Raw genomic sequence first — 18,936 nt, forward strand, 5'->3', positions numbered from 1 at the left:
CAACCAGTGACAGGGCTCTGTCATTCTTACAGCTTTCTTCAGGCCACGTCCACCTGCTCCACCATGGGCTCCTCCACCAGGATCTGCTCCAGAATGGTACCCATGGGCTGCAGGGAGTGAGCCTGCTTTACTATGGTCCTCTCCAGAAGCTCAAGGAACTTCTGCTCTGGTGCCTGGCGCACCTCCTCCCTCTCCTTCTTCAGTGACCTTAGCATCTGTCCGGCTGTTTACCTCATGGTTTTTCATCATTCCTCTCTCTCACAGCTGCTGCACAGTGCCTTTGTCCTTTTCTTAGGTATGTTTCCAGAGGTACCACTAGCACTGCTGATTGGCTCAACTTTGAACACTGGCAGGACTATTCAGAAGCATCTGGAACTGGCTCTGTTGGGCAAGGAGTAGCCCCTAATCACTCAGAGGCCACTCTGCTACCAAAACCTTGCTGTAATTGGTTTACTTTGTGTTCTTCTAAAGTAATAAATCAGATTTTGGTTCTCTTCTGAGAGGGAAAACTGTTCAGTGGTCAAGCTCTGTGAAACTGTCACTTAAGCTGAGCACATGACGTACTCACTGGGCAGAAAAGTGTCCTAGATTCATGCTACACTAACATGCTATTTCTCTTTAAGCACAAGTTAATTTTGGATTAGACAAATCTAATACTTCAGAAAATTAATGTTTTTATGCAGTCAAAATGTGTACTGTTGTAGCTGTAGGTAAATAACTGCAGGGAATCTTCCGTAAGTTATTTCCACAATCCTGTTATTCAGTGGAAAGAGGCAACTCCTACCAGCTGTTTCCTAATCCCCCATCTCCTGTACTGTGTAGCGTGTAATCTTCTGCAACTTTGGTAAAAGATGGAGGAAGGCATTCCTTTTGTGTGAAAGGAAGCATTCTGCATGGTTTCTCTGAGGCCAGAAAGTGAGTCAGCAGCAGAGGAGCTCAGAGCCACATAACAGTATCCAGTTAGTTCACTGCTGCAGTCCAGCATTTGGGAACCTCCTGTGGCAGACCACGGATCCATTAACAAGCATGATTATTTCAGGAATAAGTTATTCTGAAAAGTAATAGAGACAACATCCAAAGCCACAATTTAACTTTATTCGTGGACATTTAAGCATTCCTCAAAATTGGCACCATGTATCAGAAAATATTGCCATCACTCACATCATTCTCACCCATCTCAGTTTCCGTAGCAAGTTAAACTACCGGGTTCTACAGTTTTGAAATGGTAAAACATCATCTTTTCCTTTAGCAAAACATCAATTCTCATGTTAATAAATATCTCATAGCAAAGTAAGGTATAGAAAGTAGTGATAAATGTTAAACTCCACGAGGATGATTACTATAATTGAAGTATACTGTTAATTATGTTAATACCTCCAGTAATGAAGCATTAAGTTCAAAATCCTTCGTACTTTGGCTTTAATCTTTAATTAAAGAAGTTTGTGCTTTTAGTTCAAGTTCTATCTCTATAAGAAATATGCTGAAATGATTTAGTTACAATTCTAGTTTGTTATAAATAATATGTTCACATTCAGAATTACCAACATTTCCTAAATAGTTAACGCCTACCTCTCTTCTGTGCTGAAAAAGCTTCCAGCCCAAAGTCCTGTTTTCCTTTCTTTAACCCCTCCCTTCCCCACAGATAAGGGATTTGGGGTGTTTCCTACAGCATATTCCTAATGCTCTAAGGAATTTAGACCCTGCCTTATGCCCTCCCCCCAGGCAGAAGAACTTGCAATCCTATTTCTCCTGAAGGAATAGGAAGGTGTAAGAAAGCAACAACTCCATGAGCCTGTGAAAGGAAGGAAATTAAGTAGTAAGTTATACACACACAAAAAAGCTATCAGATTCTTCATTCTAGTCACGAAAAGAGCAACGTTGTTTTGCCTGCAGAACATGAGCAGTGCCTGAGTCAACAAGATCCAGTTCTTCAGTGAAAATTCCTTTTTTGGTAACTACAGAGTATGACTTGGTGCATTGTTAGTAAGTGATGCAAAGGAACAGGCAAAGAGGGTCAGGGCAAGCAAAGAGGGAGAAAACATGTTTCATGGTTTTGAAATTTTAGTGTTACCAGCCTTGCCTGCAACAGTAACAAGTGCAGATTAACTGGGCTATGGGGGAAAAAAAAGTGAAAGCTAGAAATATCAAGTAGAAAAGCTAGTTTCACTTCTACATATTAGCAGGGAAGAGCCCATGCTTTTAGTTTTTGTAGCTTCCTGAAAGCTGGGTGGTGGTGTTCTCTGCCATCTACCACATACAGCCAAAGTAAAAGCTACACATCTCAAGCAGGCTATAAAAAAAAAAAATAAAACTGGCTCCAACTCAGAAAAACAAACTCCTCTGACTGAAAGCCCAAACTTTCTCTCTGAAAAGTAGTTGGTACAGCAGCAAATATCTTCTAAATACTAAAACTGTGGCAAAACCCAGATTCAGAAACAAAGGAGCAATTTCACAAACTCTGAACTTCCTGAGACATTTCTCCTATTCTGAGAAGGTATCAAAGTCGAGCTACTTTCTTCATCTGTTTGCATTTTGAACCACAGGGAGATGCTCTGAGGGTGGAGACTTTGCAGCTCACGTGACCTTCAGCAACTCAAGCATTAAGTGTTAGGCTGCCAAAGAAGCAGCTGCTTAAAAACATTTCAAATTCATGCTGAGTTAGCCTTATATTTCTACCATAATACCATAGGAAACTACGGAGTGTTAGTTCTGTGACAACTGCCTCTGGCTGTAGAAGGATGGAATTTGAGATCTACACAGTTCAGACTTGCCAAAGCTTTCATATTACAGAAAGTTGAAAAGGCAGTTCATACAGATGAATGCAATATTGAACTATGCAAGCATATTGTTTGCTTTTTTTTTTTTTACATTTGTGCTTCCACTATTAACAATGTATATGTTCCTAGAAGCATTACATTACATGTAGACTACTTTGAGGCGGGCTCATTTTAATGCAATAAATGGTCCTTAAAAGCTGAAAGAGTTAATGGTTAATGACAAAGTCCTTGCACTGCAAAAGCTAAGTGCAGTTCCTTGATAGGGGGTAGAAAAACTTTGGCCAACAGTTACCACAGTAACAATCATGGTAGGGGTGGGGGAAGGAACAATACAGATAGTCTTCATTTTAACATAATCTTTTTCTCATTACCTGCTGTTTAGTCTGTTTTCTTCTGAAGGAAACCTAACAGTGCTGCAAGGTGCAGATATTCTTCCATGGGAAAAGAGAGTAAAATAAACCAGTCCACCCCTTGCCTGGAGCTGCATGCCTCACCACCCTCTCCCTCCCCAGCAAATATTCAGAAGTGGATGGGAAACAACAAATTAGGGGAAAAAAAAAGCCACAGAGTTTCTTTCTTAGCTGTCTACTCATTTGTAATACCATTACTGAAGAGACAGGTAGAGACTCAGCAGACTTATGTCTGTTAGTCCTTTTAAGATTGATTTTAGGCTGCTTTCCACCACAACAGTGATTTCAAAGATGCAGCTCCAGCTGGCTAAATCAGATCCATAAAAGGAAGGCAAAAGTAAGTATGTGAAGGTGAAGCTGGCAGATAAACATGAGCAGTATTCCCATGTATTAGTAACATTTTAAGTGAACAGCTCCAGCTTACAGATCAAAATGGATACCACCAAACATGATGCTTGGTTATCTCAGTCCATCCGTTCCTCTTTTAGCACATCATATTTTCCTCCAACTAATCAGCGCATATGATGCATGCGGTTAAAGGACTTGCATCTCAGCAGAAGCATGGCAAGCACCCTGGAGCTCACACTGGTCCCTTTCATTCCTACTTTTTCCCTTCCATCCCTCTTCACCCTGTCACCAGGGTTTCTCGTCCTGAGTGGCACTTGCGGTCAGGTAGGATATTTACCTGCATGTTATCTCCTTAATGGCTTTCAGTCTCAAGAATGTAACTGAAACTTCATCATAAGATGAAAGCAAATAAAAACCTCAAAAGCCACACCTATGAACAACAGGAGTTGAACTTTTCCCCGTCAACAACGGTGTCTGTATTTTATCACAAATGCCTACCACTACTTGTTTTCCCATCTGTCTTCACAGCAAGGAGATTCTTTCTGAAAACCAGTCATACTAACAGCTCACTAAACTGTATAAAGCTTTCTGGACAATTATATCTGAGGTTAAAAAACTTTGTCCTTTAATATAGTTTGTTTTAGGAGATTAAGACTGCTTATATGCAATTTTGAGTATACATTACAAGTAGATAGTGTCCTGCTGTTCCCCTCGAACACAGGGGCATCAAAATCCAACATTTCTTACAGATTTATACTACACATTTCAAGTACAGCTTGAAATGTCATCTACATGCATAGCTGAAGAGCAAAAATTACAGAATTGGAGGTTTAACCCCTGAATGAATCTTCAGGAGGTTTTCTGTAAGCCATACGGACTATGGCAAGTTATTCAATGCTTTAGGGCAGAATGGGACATCAGACACATTAAAGAAATATGTTGTTCTTCAACTGGTATAAACTATATTAACCAGAACTTTCTATAGACTTGAAGAACAATACAAGCAATTATACAAAATGTTTACTTGTTTTAAGGGAAATAAGGCTAAATTTTAAGCCTCTGCATAGTAGTTGCACTTTGTTGAATTAGACTTCATGAGAGTATTCAGTCACTGAACCAGGAGTCAGTTGCATTGTATATTTCCATTATTAGAAGTAGTAAATAAGACACTTCAGCCTTTTGTATCCCAGTGCCAGCTGGACACTAATCCCAGCAGTGTTATGGATCAAAACTAAAAAAACAAGCACAGCCCTGTCTGTTCAGAAGGCAAGTAGACAGCCATAAAGAAAACAAACCACGTTTTGATCAGCAGAAGGAAATGACCCACTGGTTACAAAGCATGCATGTTTCCAAATATTCTTATTTTCCATTGAGTTCCTGGGGTAAAAACTTGCCCTCTCTTCTTCTTTTGCCTGGTTCTCAGTCATTAGGCACCCATCCTTTTGCTGTGTTAAGAGCCCGTGAACACCAAACACTTATTTTACAACTAAGGCCTACAAGCATTCCCAAATGGGAAAAATGTTAGTTCACCTTAGTGGATATCTCCCTACTAAAACAACATTACAATCAAGTTTGGGCAAGAGAGCGTTCTTAAACAAAAGGATCCAATATCAGAAGTGCTGCTGTGGTCTCTACTTGTGCTGTGATCTTGTACAGGTGCCGTCTTCATCACATTCACCCATCAAATGCAACATGTATGTTCCAGTATAGAGAAGAAACTGTCCAGTTATTTGTGCTATATGGGATATTATCTGAAGCACTTTCCTAGAAGAAAAGCCATTTGTTAAAAAAAGTCAACATGGAAACATAGCCCAAACCCCTCCCATCCCCAGCACCTTAAGGATGAATTAGGTAGATACATTTAAGAATTCTCTTATTCCTCTTCAATTATGAGAAGTTTGTACATTCTTTAGAGCAAGTACTTCCATGGGCATTGACATGCCCATGACAGAAAATTGTTAACATGTTGTAGACTTGGGCAGAACCAGAGAACACATTTAACAAATCAGTCTGTCATCCTGTTAGGCCCTCTGGAAAACCATCACTCAAACTACCCAAGCACCATGGAAGATTTAGCTTTGCCTGAGAGCCCAGCAGCATTCCTGCAGCATGAATCGTTCTTGCTTACCTTCAGGCCAGTCAGTAAGAACACTGTGTGCACCCCAAAGCTACAGATCAGACTTTATTAGCACTGAAGCTGAGCAATTGCATTACACTGGGTGCCCAACAGCAAAACAAATGAAGCCAGTCAAGTTTATGCTCTCCAAACTGCAAATCTTAAATACCATTCACAGCTGTGTCACTTTTTAACATGTAAAGTATCAGCAGTCAGATATATCATGTTGTGGAATCTGTACAGATCTATAAATTAAGACTAGGCAAGTGTCAGAAGTCTACAATACAGACTATGGATCACCACAGGATATCTAAGGAATGGAAATCATCATATCTGAGTGGTAATTTATTCAACTTAGTTATATCTGTTTTTACCTTCCAGCCTCCATGAAACAATGGAGACATCAGTGCTGAGAAAGGTATTTAAGCCTCGAAAGTAGGCCCTCAAACATGTGAGGCCAAGGCACTGGAGAAGTGGTATACAAGAACCAGAACTACACCAAAATCAGAAGGGGATCAGTTTCTGAAGGTGCCAAAATGAGATCAGTGTTCCCCTTCTAGGGGAACTAGGGGGAAGATTTTCTGAATTCCTGTCTAAGTAAACAAGCAAGAGGGTTCACAATTGCAATTTACTTCTCCTTTGAGCTCTAGCAGAGAGCAAAAACTTATCTTCTTATAAATTCAGCGTGTTTTTTTTTTTTTTTTTTTTTGCAGTGTGCTGAAAGGTTTGCAGTCAAAATCTAATACTTCAAAACTGTTGATTACCCTGGGTACACGGAGTCTGGGAAGCCTTTGAAGAACAACGTACCCTCTTTCCTATGCTTCCCACACATACGCCCTGTCAATATGTCCTTCCCTCCACAAGACAGTGCATGCCAAAGGGCCATACAGTCACAAAGAAAGCTGCACCTGGTACCAAGATTTTGAGCAGCTGCAGCATGTTGCTTGCACATGAGACCAGTTGTCATTTAAGCCATGGAGGAAGTTATTTGTTGAACTGGATATTTGATCCTTCAGTTGGACAAGACAGGAGAAACTCTTAAGGGAAACGCACTAAACAGATCTGGCAGGCTTTGAGCCTCTCCCACCAATGAACAACTGCAGTATTTTAGGGTTGTTTCCCCTCACACTCCACAAGTCGGCTCAGGGAGAGAGCAGAGTTAGCAATTTAGAACTCATTAGCAGAGAATACACTGAGAATTGAACACCATGTATCCCCAGTTTAAATGGCAAGTTGAGAGAGACTGCCTCACTGTGGTATTTGAGAGCACCCCAAGTTCTCTTCTCCCTCTGCTCTTTGGTAGCAGACTGTTTTCCCACTCTCACGCTAGCACTTCCCCTTCAACTCTTTGTAATGTAACAGTGCTTCTAGAAGAATTTCAGAGCTATTTCAGCTGTTGCCAGCACCATTTCTTTCTCACCAGCTGCACTGTGTTGGCAGCAAGGCAGAACTGTCACTTAAAATTCTCCTTGACAGGGCAAGTTCTAGTGCTGATACTCATCTCCATAACAGCCAGAAATCAGGAGTTTGTTCTGGTCAAGAGGCTGACAAACACAGGAACTGGAGGAGTGCAGCTGTTTGAGGGTAGATCTTTGCTTTAAAGAGATTAATAAAAGCGGTACTATGGGTGGATGCAGCGTACAGCAGAACAGTCACTGCTGTAGCCTCATCTACAGTGACACAGGACTGTAGCCTGAAGGATTAAGCAAAGGATCACCTAAGCAGAGTGGCAGATGTCTGAGGCATGGAACAAGATTAGCATTACAGTGCTTAATATCTGCACCAGTGAGTCTAGAGACTATTAGAAGACTTCATACTAAAGACAACATGTTGTTTAGGTCAAGTAAAAACTTTGCTTACAGGCATGTAATCTGCTCTGTATAGAGTAGATCTGGTCCTCAAGTAAGAAAATGCAGTAACTACACTATTGCATTTCAACCAGAATGTAATGGGTCAGGTAGGGAAATTCAGAGCTGTTGCTTAAACAGTTGTCAAAATCAAAGTATGGTATCTCTGTGAAGGAGTCTGAACTCAAGAAGTTTTCTTCAACCAGAGTGGCTGGTTTTGACATGGCACTGACTTTCACAGTTGAAAGCAGCAGACAGGACAAGGTGTTATTATTCTGTACTTGCATGAGATGATGTTTCCCAACAGCCTGTTTTACCAAACCTACAATCCACTACAGGTTGGTCCTGTGGAAGTCAGTGGCCCTTGCTAGGCTGTCTTAGAAGTGAATTTGGCAGCCACATTTAAGACCTCTGCTATCAGATCTCCAGTTCCTTTGTTAATTCATCTCATTGATGTTCCCCATCAAAGAGCATTCCTCAGCACCCTGCATTCTTTAAACAAGCCAAAGAAATCTGAGGAAATCCTCTCAGGAGAGCAGCACATCTATACAGGACAGCTATTAAAGGAAGATTCAGCATATTGGTCAGATGTAAAAATTAATAAAAAATACTGAGTTTATAAATACACTGGCTTTGTAGAACTGATAAGCAAACAGATGTTTCATTAATGCCTATGCCTGATCATGACGGAAGCACACTTACCGCAATATACTTTTTGCTCCCATACATTTGATGTCATATGACACTGAGTAGATCTCATAGAAGGTTGCCTTCACATTTAAGCAGCCAATAAAATCCTTAGGGTTCAGCTTGTACAGATCAAATGTGATGTTAGCTACTCCCATTTTCTTCTTTTGTCTTGCAGGGACAACTCCATTTCTTGTCTAATTTAAAAAGAGAGAGACAGTTCATACCATAAACCAGGGAACTATAGAAAGACAATTGTTAATGGCACAGTTCTTTGGAGGCAACTCATTGAACTCTAGTCTTTGGAGTTAGTCTAAACAATCAGGACACTAAATTAAAAGGATGTTAGGTCCTTTCATTTAGGACCAAACACAGTACTGATCAGCAATCTCAGAGATGCTGCAAAGATTACTTGTTTCTCATGTGAAGAAAACACTTCCTGTGAAAACAGTCAAGTTCTCATTTCAAATCCTGGCTCAAAACACTTTTCCTTCTTGCTAAAAAGTAACAGTAAGAGGGGCCTACAGATCAGGCCTAGGTTTTAATACTGAATTTAAGAGGAAAAAAGGAGTATGAAAAGTTATCTTCAACCTGAAATCTAGCCTCTTACTAAAAGCAGCCTTTGCCCTCTTTCAGGATTGGGCCATTTGTTTCAAGAAGAAAAATAGTAAGCAAAACCCATGTTCATAGAGACATCTAGTGGATACATGGGTTACCCTGTTCAGCACAGCCGGTTCAAGGTTCCTATCCTAGCAGCTGTCAATCTGCCTTATGATTGCTGTATGAAGCAATAAGGTTGTGTAAGACTGGGGCTTTTTATACTTGTCACCCCAGTGCTCAGACAACGCCATGATAAGTTAGTTGAAGTTAAACACTATGGTATGTCATTAGCCAGCAATTTTATGCCTGGTGTACTTTGATAGCCTCTGAGCTCCTAGCTCCAGCAACTGCAACCCCATCAACAAAAGTTTTGTACACACAGTTGGGTATGCTTGGTAGCATATGTTCATCTCCCATTAGCACACAGAACATCTGGATAAAGCATGACAGAGTTTGTGCTACCGTCCAGATGATACCTGAGAATAGAGGCACCACTTACACTTGTCCAGCTGCCATGCCAAACAGGACATAAGGCAGAGGAGAAAGGAGCAAGGTGGAGTCACACCCTGGTTGCAATTCCTTTTGTGCCCTTGGAGCTCAAGGCCAGATGTGGCAGGTCGATAATTCCTTGGCAAAGCTGCCCACACAACCTGCCCACACTGAAACAGCCCAAACAATGGGGCCACACGACTGAGCCATGCACGTACAAACAAATAGTGGGCCTGCTAACAGCTAAGCTAGCTCTGCACCCGGTAGAAGAAATTTTGATACTAGCTTTCTAGTAACAATTATTTCACTGAAGACACTTAGGAGTTTGACTATCTTATTAATGTACAGGTAGACTACTCCTTCACTAAACCAGACACAGAGTTTACATTTTTAGCAAACTAAAGCTAGGCAATCTTAATAGTTCTTACAAAATCTCAAAGCACAAAGATCAATGTTAGGTTTTGATGACAACATTTAGCTATTTGCAAGATTAAATACAGGCATTTTTCTCATCTTCCCTAAGTTATTATTGCAAACAAGACAAAACTTGTTTTGTACTGCTTAATTTGGGCATTTTCCCTTCTAAAATTAACTTAAGAGATCAAACTTTTAGCTTAGGGCAATCAAAGTCCTTATTTCTTGTGTTATACAACAGCTCAAGAATTAAGTTATTCCTGTGGCTCTTTAAAAATGAGAGATTTCGCCTATATTTTTTTTCCAGTTGTAACATTTCAGTTCATGGCAGATCCTTGTCAACAATTTACATCCAAGCGAGAGACAACAAATGGAGATGAATTCTCATCTGGAAAGGATTAACAGGGAATTGGTACCTTCCCTTCTTTAGGGAAAGCTTTCTTCCCCTTCTCTCCTGTTTCCAAGAATTTGAGAGCCACAGACCTCTTCCCATCCACTTCTCTTCAAGTAGGAGGGAGACAGCGAACACTTACTTGTGTCCATTTCTGCCCTTTCTCTAGAACCATGAAGTGTGTGTTATCATCCAGAGACTGAAAGAACTCTTCTGAGTCCACAACTGTGCCATCTTCTTCCAAAACCAGAGTAACCATGCCAGCAGTTATAAGGAAGGCTTCCAAAGTCTGCAAAAAACAGCAGATGATAGAATTCAAATGGCAGCCCCAGCAACAGGATTTTTTCCCATCCTTTAATACTTAGATTGCTTATCTGCTGCATTCTCTTGAACTTCCCCTCTAGTGATATTTAGCAGAACACAGGTCTGTGGGTTGCCTTCCTGGAATACCGTACTTCAGAATAAATTTCAGCCAGAGTGGGAATGTTTGCTGTACCTTGCTGATGAGTTCTTGCAGGCTGCTTGCAACAATTCCTTTCCGGCTGCTTCTGGAGGCATTTGACACACGGAAAGGTCTCCCTGCAGGCATGAGAGGAGGGAACAGGGTCTGTTTTGTTACTGCTCCCACAGATGCTCCCACGGACACCAAAGATCTAAGACAAACAGAAGTTTGGTGTAATTATAAAAACACATCAAGTACTGTGAGAAGGAGGACCGTTGAGTTCAGTACATAAGCACATTAGAAGAGTAATTCAGAGGTCACGGCACACTTGCGGAGCTTGCTTTCAAAAGCAAATACTACACAGCCCTATAGGCAGTTGTCTCTGAACCCTCTCTTGCCAGTGACATTTGCAAACACTTCTCAGATGAAAAACATCTCACGCAGACAGGGGCCAAGTTGCTGCTCAGGTCGGCTGATGTCAAGGTTACAGCGAGGTCAACAGGTTTTAGCGCTATAGTGAATTAGAAAGGTAGCAGCTCTTACTGCATTCAGCCATAGACATTCTATTTAACTGCAAGGTAAACACTCAGATGGTACACAAGACTAATTTTGACTAGTCATTTGAGAGTTTACTTTATGACGACTGAACATATTAGCCATATTCAAAACACACAGAGCTGGAATTCAAGTGGAACTTCCCGATAGTTACACTCAACTTGCAAATCGCAAAGGTGTTTATAAATACCTACAGACCACAGAAATGCATTTTGCTCTGAAAATATCAAAATAAGGCTTATCCATGCCCTTATGTATCAATGGCGATGAAAATGAAGATCAAAGAAAATGAATAGATAGCACTGGAGAGACTTGAAGAACTCAAACAGAATGCCAAAAATGGGCACCTGGAAGACTGATTTCCAGCAGAGTACGTGCCTTTTCCACATCTCTTATCTATATATCTGGTCTTCAGGCAGACTTCTGGGATACATGGAAAGTCATTATGGTGACTAGCTAGTGAGAGCTTCAGTCATTGACTTCTTTCTTGCTCTCATTCTAAACCACTGTTCCACAAGTCTTTGGGATATTACTTTTCTTCTGTATGTGACTGGATTTTGGTGTCCCCTGTCATTTGGGTGAACAAGTTTCATTCCTGGATTTCAGTGACATGTACACTAAGGTGTTTCTCTTCCTCAAAAACTAATCAGCGTTACTGGAGCTTTTATTTATTTTTAAAGGAGGGGGATGTTCAAGTGTTATTTCTAGCTGAACCTAATAGCTTCTAGGTAGTGCTGTCTGAGCACTGCCTCCTCTGGCTTTCACCAAATATACACATGGCATGAGAGAGCAGGTATGTGTGAGCACTCAGTAAGGGTTTTAGGAACCAGATTAAAAAGCTAAGCATTTCCCTCCTGGAGGAGGATCATGACCAGGGAGGAGGACACAATGACAACATAGAACCAATGATGGCATTAATTTCCTCTCCATAGAAGGAAAATGTGCTAGGACAGGGTGTGTGTTAATCTCTAGACTGACTACACGATCAGTGCCCCAACCACCCTGCCAGGCTGCAGGCAGCTCCCATCCTGAATCACTCCAGTCTTCTTGAGTACGAAGTGTGTCCATCTACCTCTGCGCCACTGGGCACCTACATGCTGGAAGAGCAATGCTCAAGATTCAAGAGACAACACTTTCAGAACTAGCATAGCCCATCCCCTCTTCACACATTTGAAAACTAGTGTGTAAATAGTCACTTAAGTAATATAATATAGCAATACTGCCAAGATGTTTTTTTGTGAATACCAGTCCTGTTCTCTCTCATTGCTTAAGCACAGTTATTCTTTATACAAGACAAAGCATAAGGGAAAAAGCCAAATAACATCCCGATGCAGGAGGAAGAGCACTGGGGACACGGCTCAAGAGGACTTGAGCTCTTCTAGGAGCAAGGGTTCATCTCAAGCACCAGCAAAGCCAAATATGTGCCATGTTTGTAGCTCTGAAGAGCCTTCCTCAGGGCTCAAGAACCATGCAGGACCTTACACTGCTAATTCTATCAGAGGAAAGAAGTCAGAAAAAAATATGGGTTAATAAACCAGGACTTGTTTTTAGCTCCAAACTGCCACCTAACAGCAATCCAAGACTTAAGTAGGTCTTCAGTGTTGATGCCATCTCACCTACGTGCTCCAGCATTATGCAGTTTGCCTTGCAGAACTGCAACCAGCTGTTCCTGGGGACCTGAGGATGCTGCCCCAAGCACTCAGCGGAGCATCAGTGCTAGTGGGACAGATGAATTCATTTTGTGTTTTTTGTTGTTGTTGTTGTTGTTTTTTTTTGGAGGTGAAGCCAGGGATTAAAGCCTACCCTGAGCCCTGGACACTAATTTCTCTTGTTATCTCTATTTGCAGTATACCTCATAATGTTTGTCTTAGAACGTGGTGCAATGGTCTTCGGGTTCAGGAACATTGCACAACACACATGGCTTCAGAATATGGCACAATCTGATTTGTAGGTTAGAGTTCACAGACAAACGACAGGGACAGCACCAGCAAAGCCCGAAAAAGAGCCAGAAATCAGGCGAGAGACTTTGACTTCTATCAGATCACAGCCGGTTTCTCTGTTTCCCTGCTAAAACGTAAGGTCCCTGAAGAGGAGCTATTCCTAGGGCCGCTCGTGAGGTACGGCGCCGGATCTCCCCCCCAGGCAGCACACCTGAAATGCGAACTCAGACGCGGCACCGCTACCGCGCTGCCCTCCGGGACGAGCTAGAAACACACCCGCTGAGAAGGCGCCCTGCACCTGCATGGAGCCCCGAGCCCGGCACCGACACCCACTCCGGGCCGGCAGGGACACGGCCCCGGCCGCCGCCGCCACCACCACTCACCTCAGCACCGAGCCCACGCAGTCCCGCGCCACCTCCATAGCCCAACCCGGCCGAGCCGAGCGGCAGCGCCCGCCGCCTGACTTAAGCGGGAGCGGACCGGCTCCGCCCCTCCAGCCGGCCCGGCCCAGGGGCGGCCCGGCAGGGACAGGAGCGCGACGTCCTTGCTGGTGTGGCACCCGTGGCCTTGGTGTGTGGTACCGATAGAAGCGAGGCAAAACAGCGGAGATGGAAGGTGTTTCTCCTTAAGGCTTGCCTAGGGAAAGAGTGGGAACGATTTCTTGTTTCGCGTACAACTGAGTGACAGCTAATAGAGCAACGGCGGGAGCCGATCTCATGTGAAGCCTTTAAGCATTAGAGCAAATCAACAGATTAAAGTGTTTCAGCTTCTGATTTTAGAGCCTGGGAATAAGCTTATGGCTTGGATTAATGTATATAGTGGCTTCAGTAGAGGCATTTAGCCTTACTGGGGCTGAGGAGCAGCGACTTGTGGTTACAGAGCAGGTTCAAGTGCGTTATTTCCTTTTTTTTTCTTGGGCTGTGGGCACAGACACAGTATTTCTCAGCTCTGAAACCACATGAATAAAACCAGCATGGGATCCCCAGAGCTGGTGCTGCATGATGCAGGGCCAGCACATGGCCCAGCAGCCCCCTGTTACTGCTCATCAGAGCTGGTCGTGGATTACAGCCAGCTCACCCAGGGGCCCAGATCGCTCTCTGGCCCAGCCTGTGCAGCACAGAAGAACCACTCACCATATTTCTTTGCTTTCCAGTCTTCTTCAGCACTCAGCCAGACCTGGCTGGATGTCCTCAAGCCTCAGCTTTGGAACCCTTATCAGCTATAAAAGGATCCAAACCCTTCAACCCAGGGGTAATTGTCTGCTTTGCTTATTTTAGTTGTTTTTTTTAAGCATCTCTTCCCAACCCAGAAGGAGTAAACTCTCCCCCCCCCAACCCCACAACAAAACTCAGACCAGCAGCCTTCCTGCTATGAACTGAGCTCAGGCTTTTATCTCTTCCTCCTCAGGCTACTTAGGGCTTGCAGGTGTGAGTGTACCCTTCTCCAGTGTTAACCCCTTCTTTTCCTGTACTCTGCTGCATGTAGCTTAGATTCGATACTAGGAGGAAATTCTCCACTCAGAGGGCGGTGAGGCGCTGGCACAGCTGCCCAGGGAAGCTGTGGGTGCCCCATCCCTGGAGGCGCTCAAGGCCAGGTTGGATGGGGCCCTGGGCAGGTGAGCTGGTGGGTGATCCTTGGCACAACCAAAATTATTTGTGCAAAGTGGGGCATTTATAAAGATGTTTTTTTTTCTTCCCCTAAACAAACAGCAATAAAGCCATCGGTTGGGGAAAATTTATGTGGGAGCTGTGCTCCACAGCACTGAGGTGTCTTGGAACACCAGCAAAGACATCATCATACAGATAAGATCCAGCGCATGTGCAATGCTAATTATATAGCTAAATTGTTTCTGATTAATATTGTCCATAAACAGCTGCAGCAAGTACCTTAGATTGGCCTGTCTGTCTCTCCTAGATAAGCAGTGGAAGGATTTACTCCATATCCCCCGTGGGGCCAGGTTCTGATTCCATGATTTGATTTGCCCTGTTGGAGAAAAATCTCAGTACGTGATGCTGTGGTTTCTGGTGAGCTATCAAGAGGGCTTCTATTGCGTTGTTGCAAGTGCTTCCAGAGGACTGGGTGTGTTTACATTTCTAATTTAGCATGTAATTTTTACAAAGAAACATAATTGTGCTTTTAAGATGTAGTATGTTGGGCATGACTGTGGTACAGAAAATAGAGGAAATAACTACCTTATTTAAAACAAATCCTTTGGATTTGTTTCTGGCTAGTGAAAAGGATTAAGTTGAGAATGTGGCAGTACAACTGAAGTCATGAAATTGTAGAGTTCACATGTCTTTGGGGAAACAGTACAGAAGCAGTGCCCTTCAACAAAGGAGACATAAGGAGTCTCCCAGGACTGAGGGACAAGGCCATGTGGGATAAGTCTCAGGCTGAAGAAACTGTCATTTCCTTAAGGAAATATTATTGGTGGGATCAAGATATTATGATGGTGGAAAAGAAGAAGGAAAGGAAATGAAAAAGATCAAGTTGGTCAGACTGTGAACTGAAAATAAGGAATCAAGTAGAAAGCAGAAACCAATCTTGCTAAGGAAGAGTATGAAATGGTAGCAGGAGCTTTAGCTCAGGTAGGCCAAGGCAAAAAAATGAGATCTCGTCAAAAATAGACATGGTGAGATAACATTCAGAACAGGAACACTAGCTGTAAGGAAAACCAAGACAGAACCATTCCACTGTTTTAGTGGGAGAGAAAACCAGCTAGTCATAAGCTGAGGTAAGGAGACCAAAATACTCAGCAAGGTTGTGCTTAAGCCTTCACTGTAAACATTAATCACGCAGGGGACAAAGTACATGGCTGGTATGAAGGGAGTGAACACTGGAGGTGGAGTTCAATAAGCAATTGTGCTGATCGATCCCACTGACAGCATTTCTGCCCAGCTGCCCCTTGGCTGGGTGCAGCAGCTGACGCCATACATATCACTTGTCCGCCCTGGTTCAAGTTGAACAAGTTTGCTTAACCCACTTCTCACAGTAATCATATTGCTATGAAAAAAGTCTGCATGTGCCATGTTTTACCAGCAGCAAGTTCATGGAATCATAGAAACCTTAGAGTTGGAAGGAACCCTAAAAGGCCATCTAGTCTAACTCCCCTGCAATGAACAGGGGCACCTACAGCTACATTAGGTTGCTCAGAGCCCTTCCAGCCTGACCTTGAGTGTCTCCAGGGACATGCCCTCCCTGGGCATGCTGGTGAACATGTAATATCAGAGCAGGTTTTCAAGAAAAGAGTTGACAAATCACAACAGGCTCAGAGGAAAGCAGGAGTGATGGGAGATCCAGAAAACGTGGTGTGTGGGCTGTATAGTTCGGGAAATAGGAAGAGTGGGTGGAGAGGTGAATCACAGGCTTCGGTCATGTCAGAGAGCGCTGCGAAGCATCGTGCATATTGCAGATTAACCCATAGGAATGGAGAATAAAGCTACACATTAGGAAACATTTTGACTGGGGGGACTGTTAGGTGTGAGGATCAGTTCCCTGCTGAAGGTGTGCAGTCAGTCAGACACAAACTTTGCTTTGGGCAGCATTTAGATGACACAAGCGACAAATCAGGAGCCTGAGGATCAATTTGGACATTTCTTCTATTTCTCAAGGCTCTGATAAATTACGTGAGTGAGATCAATGTAAGGTATTTCTGTATCCTACCAACCTTGGTCTGAGAAGGGAGTGCAAGAAGTGAACAGATGTGTTTACAGCAGTGTTAGGAACAAAGGTAGCAGATTACAAGGGTCAGCTTAGATTTGCAAAAGCTGACCTTTTGTGCAGCCTTTCTGCCCTTTCCTCTTTTTGCTAAGCGATCCTTTGGTCTGGTTTCTCAAGAAACGCTCCTGATACTGCCCTTAAGTAAACTTAATTCCTTCTTATTGCTTTCATACAGACTCAGCTTTCTATTCTTCACTGTGCACACAAAATATCCATATTAATTTCTAAACTGCTTTTACTATTCAGTGGATTCCTACCTGCATTGCCCCTGGCTCTGGTTTATTTCTGCCAGGCTGTATGCGTGATATAGACATGGTTATATGATATAGACATTGCTCATTCTTAGTATTTGTGTTAACATCTACTACACCGTCACTGAAAGCTTTTAACAGCGAATTAGACAAGCATCTGCCACAGAAGACTTAGGTACAGATGTTCACTTTGAGATAAGACTGTGCAGTATATGGTCTCATGATGTTACTTTTTACCATTTTCTGTAGTTTTCAAATCTCTGTTGATGAAGCCATAATGTGCAATGCCCAAGGGATCCACAGGAGTCACAGGGTTTTTATTAGCTGTACAGGTGGGAATGAGGCTCCTCCTAAAGGTGATTTTGCTGCTTTGCAAGGCTATGCAAAAAAAGATGGAAATATTTTTTGCACTAATTAAAATTGTTCGTAATTGCCTGGAAATGGTTCTGTGGTCTGCAAAGATTCCAATTTTAGAAGCCTCTTTTGATCAACAGACTAACCCTTTGCTTCAAGGAACCACATGGCCCAGAAAAATGCCCTTTATTAAGAGATTTCATGGGTGGGTATTTTGCTTTATTTTGTTCTTCTAAGTTGTCGATGATTTTAACAATAGCATCAAGACAGTATTGATGGATGGGCACATGCCCTGTATGTGGGGAAAAAATACCCTCCTGAGAATATTTCAGTGGTGTGACATTCTTCAAATACATGCTTAAATGTAGGTTTTTTCTACGTAGATAGGGTGTTAAAATTGGAAGGTCAGGCTTTGCCCTGACCGCCCCCCTTAGCAGTGCTGTGGATGTGAATGAATTCAGATATCTGTGGGCAGCATTTGGCTGAAACCTAACTCATGGGGGAGCTATACTATGACAGTACTAATGAAAAACAGAAATTTTGCCCATGAGTTTTATTACTGGAGATAATGTACTAGATATTAATATTTATTTATTATTGGATTGCAAGGACACTCTGAAATGCTTTATTTTACATTTCAAAAGTTGCAACTTCCAGAAGATATAAGCTGTAAATAAGACTGAATCGCTAGTGGAAATACTTTTGTTTCTAACATCTCTACAGTTCAGTGATACTCCCTCTAGGAAGAAAAGTGAACCTTATTCAGAAAGAAACATGACTTTTTATTTTATAAGCTTTAAATTTTATTTTATAGGATTTTTCTCCACAAAACGAGAGGCTATCAAGCATGGAAATGTCCCATGGTGTACAGCTGTGTTATGATTTTTATGGCAGACCTTGAAGAGCTTCAAGACTCCAGGCAACATTTCAGAGCTATTAATCCTCCAAACTCAACTGTGAGCTCCAGGTTTTCTAGTAGCTGCAATAATTAATTTTTTTAAAAGGATACTTTAAAATCTTCTTGGGTGAGGAATGTCTGTATTTTACATCTCAGATAGCGTGTTTTAAAAGTTTAATTAAAAATAACTTTTTTTTGTCTTTTCTTTCTGTCAAAATGTGTAAAGATTAAGGCAGCAGTAGCCAGACAACTTAATGGGTGAGCTGAGGATCCCACTGCTTTCAAATCAATGTTTTCCAGCCTGTGGTGTGTTAACTTCCAAGCCTGATCAGTCGTTTTTAAGGGATGTACAAACAGGCTCTAGGTTTCTTACACAGTAACCTACGCACTTGAAATTTCCAAAGCATCTCCACTAGAAAACTTTTAGGGACTGCAAATTGAAAAAGGTTGAGAAAAATATTGCTGTGACTTTGTGGTTTAATGATTTGCTTGGGTACCTTTAGTCTCTGGATACTAAGCTCTTGGTGAACTGCAGGAGCTCTCTGTCTCTCAGAAGCTCTCAGACCAAGTGTGTAGCCCACACCTGAATTGGGCAGAGAAATGACTTCTGACAGAGCTGACCTGCCTCTATACCCCTCACTGTAAAATATCCACAGTTAGCCTTCAGGCTCTAACTGCTGTTCCTTTTCCTTCTTTT

General features: G+C 42.4%; 1 protein-coding gene and 1 long non-coding RNA gene across 2 annotated transcripts; one reads left to right on the plus strand and one right to left on the minus strand.

Annotated features, from left to right (window-relative positions):
- CIDEA (cell death-inducing DFFA-like effector a) lies at positions 1,074-13,522 on the minus strand. Its single transcript, XM_021388165.1, has 5 exons — positions 13,400-13,522; positions 10,576-10,732; positions 10,222-10,368; positions 8,201-8,382; positions 1,074-5,299 (listed from the first exon to the last, which is right to left on the minus strand). Exons 1-5 carry the CDS (start codon positions 13,435-13,437, stop codon positions 5,167-5,169), a joined length of 657 nt encoding a protein of 218 aa, XP_021243840.1. The 5' UTR covers positions 13,438-13,522; the 3' UTR covers positions 1,074-5,166.
- LOC110394366 lies at positions 13,524-18,443 on the plus strand. Its single transcript, XR_002435575.1, has 3 exons — positions 13,524-13,631; positions 14,170-14,267; positions 18,156-18,443. It is a non-coding gene; the product is annotated as an uncharacterized LOC110394366 (long non-coding RNA).

Source organism: Numida meleagris, chromosome 2 (genome assembly GCF_002078875.1).
Source record: "Numida meleagris isolate 19003 breed g44 Domestic line chromosome 2, NumMel1.0, whole genome shotgun sequence".
NCBI classification, from domain to species: Eukaryota; Metazoa; Chordata; class Aves; order Galliformes; family Numididae; genus Numida; species Numida meleagris.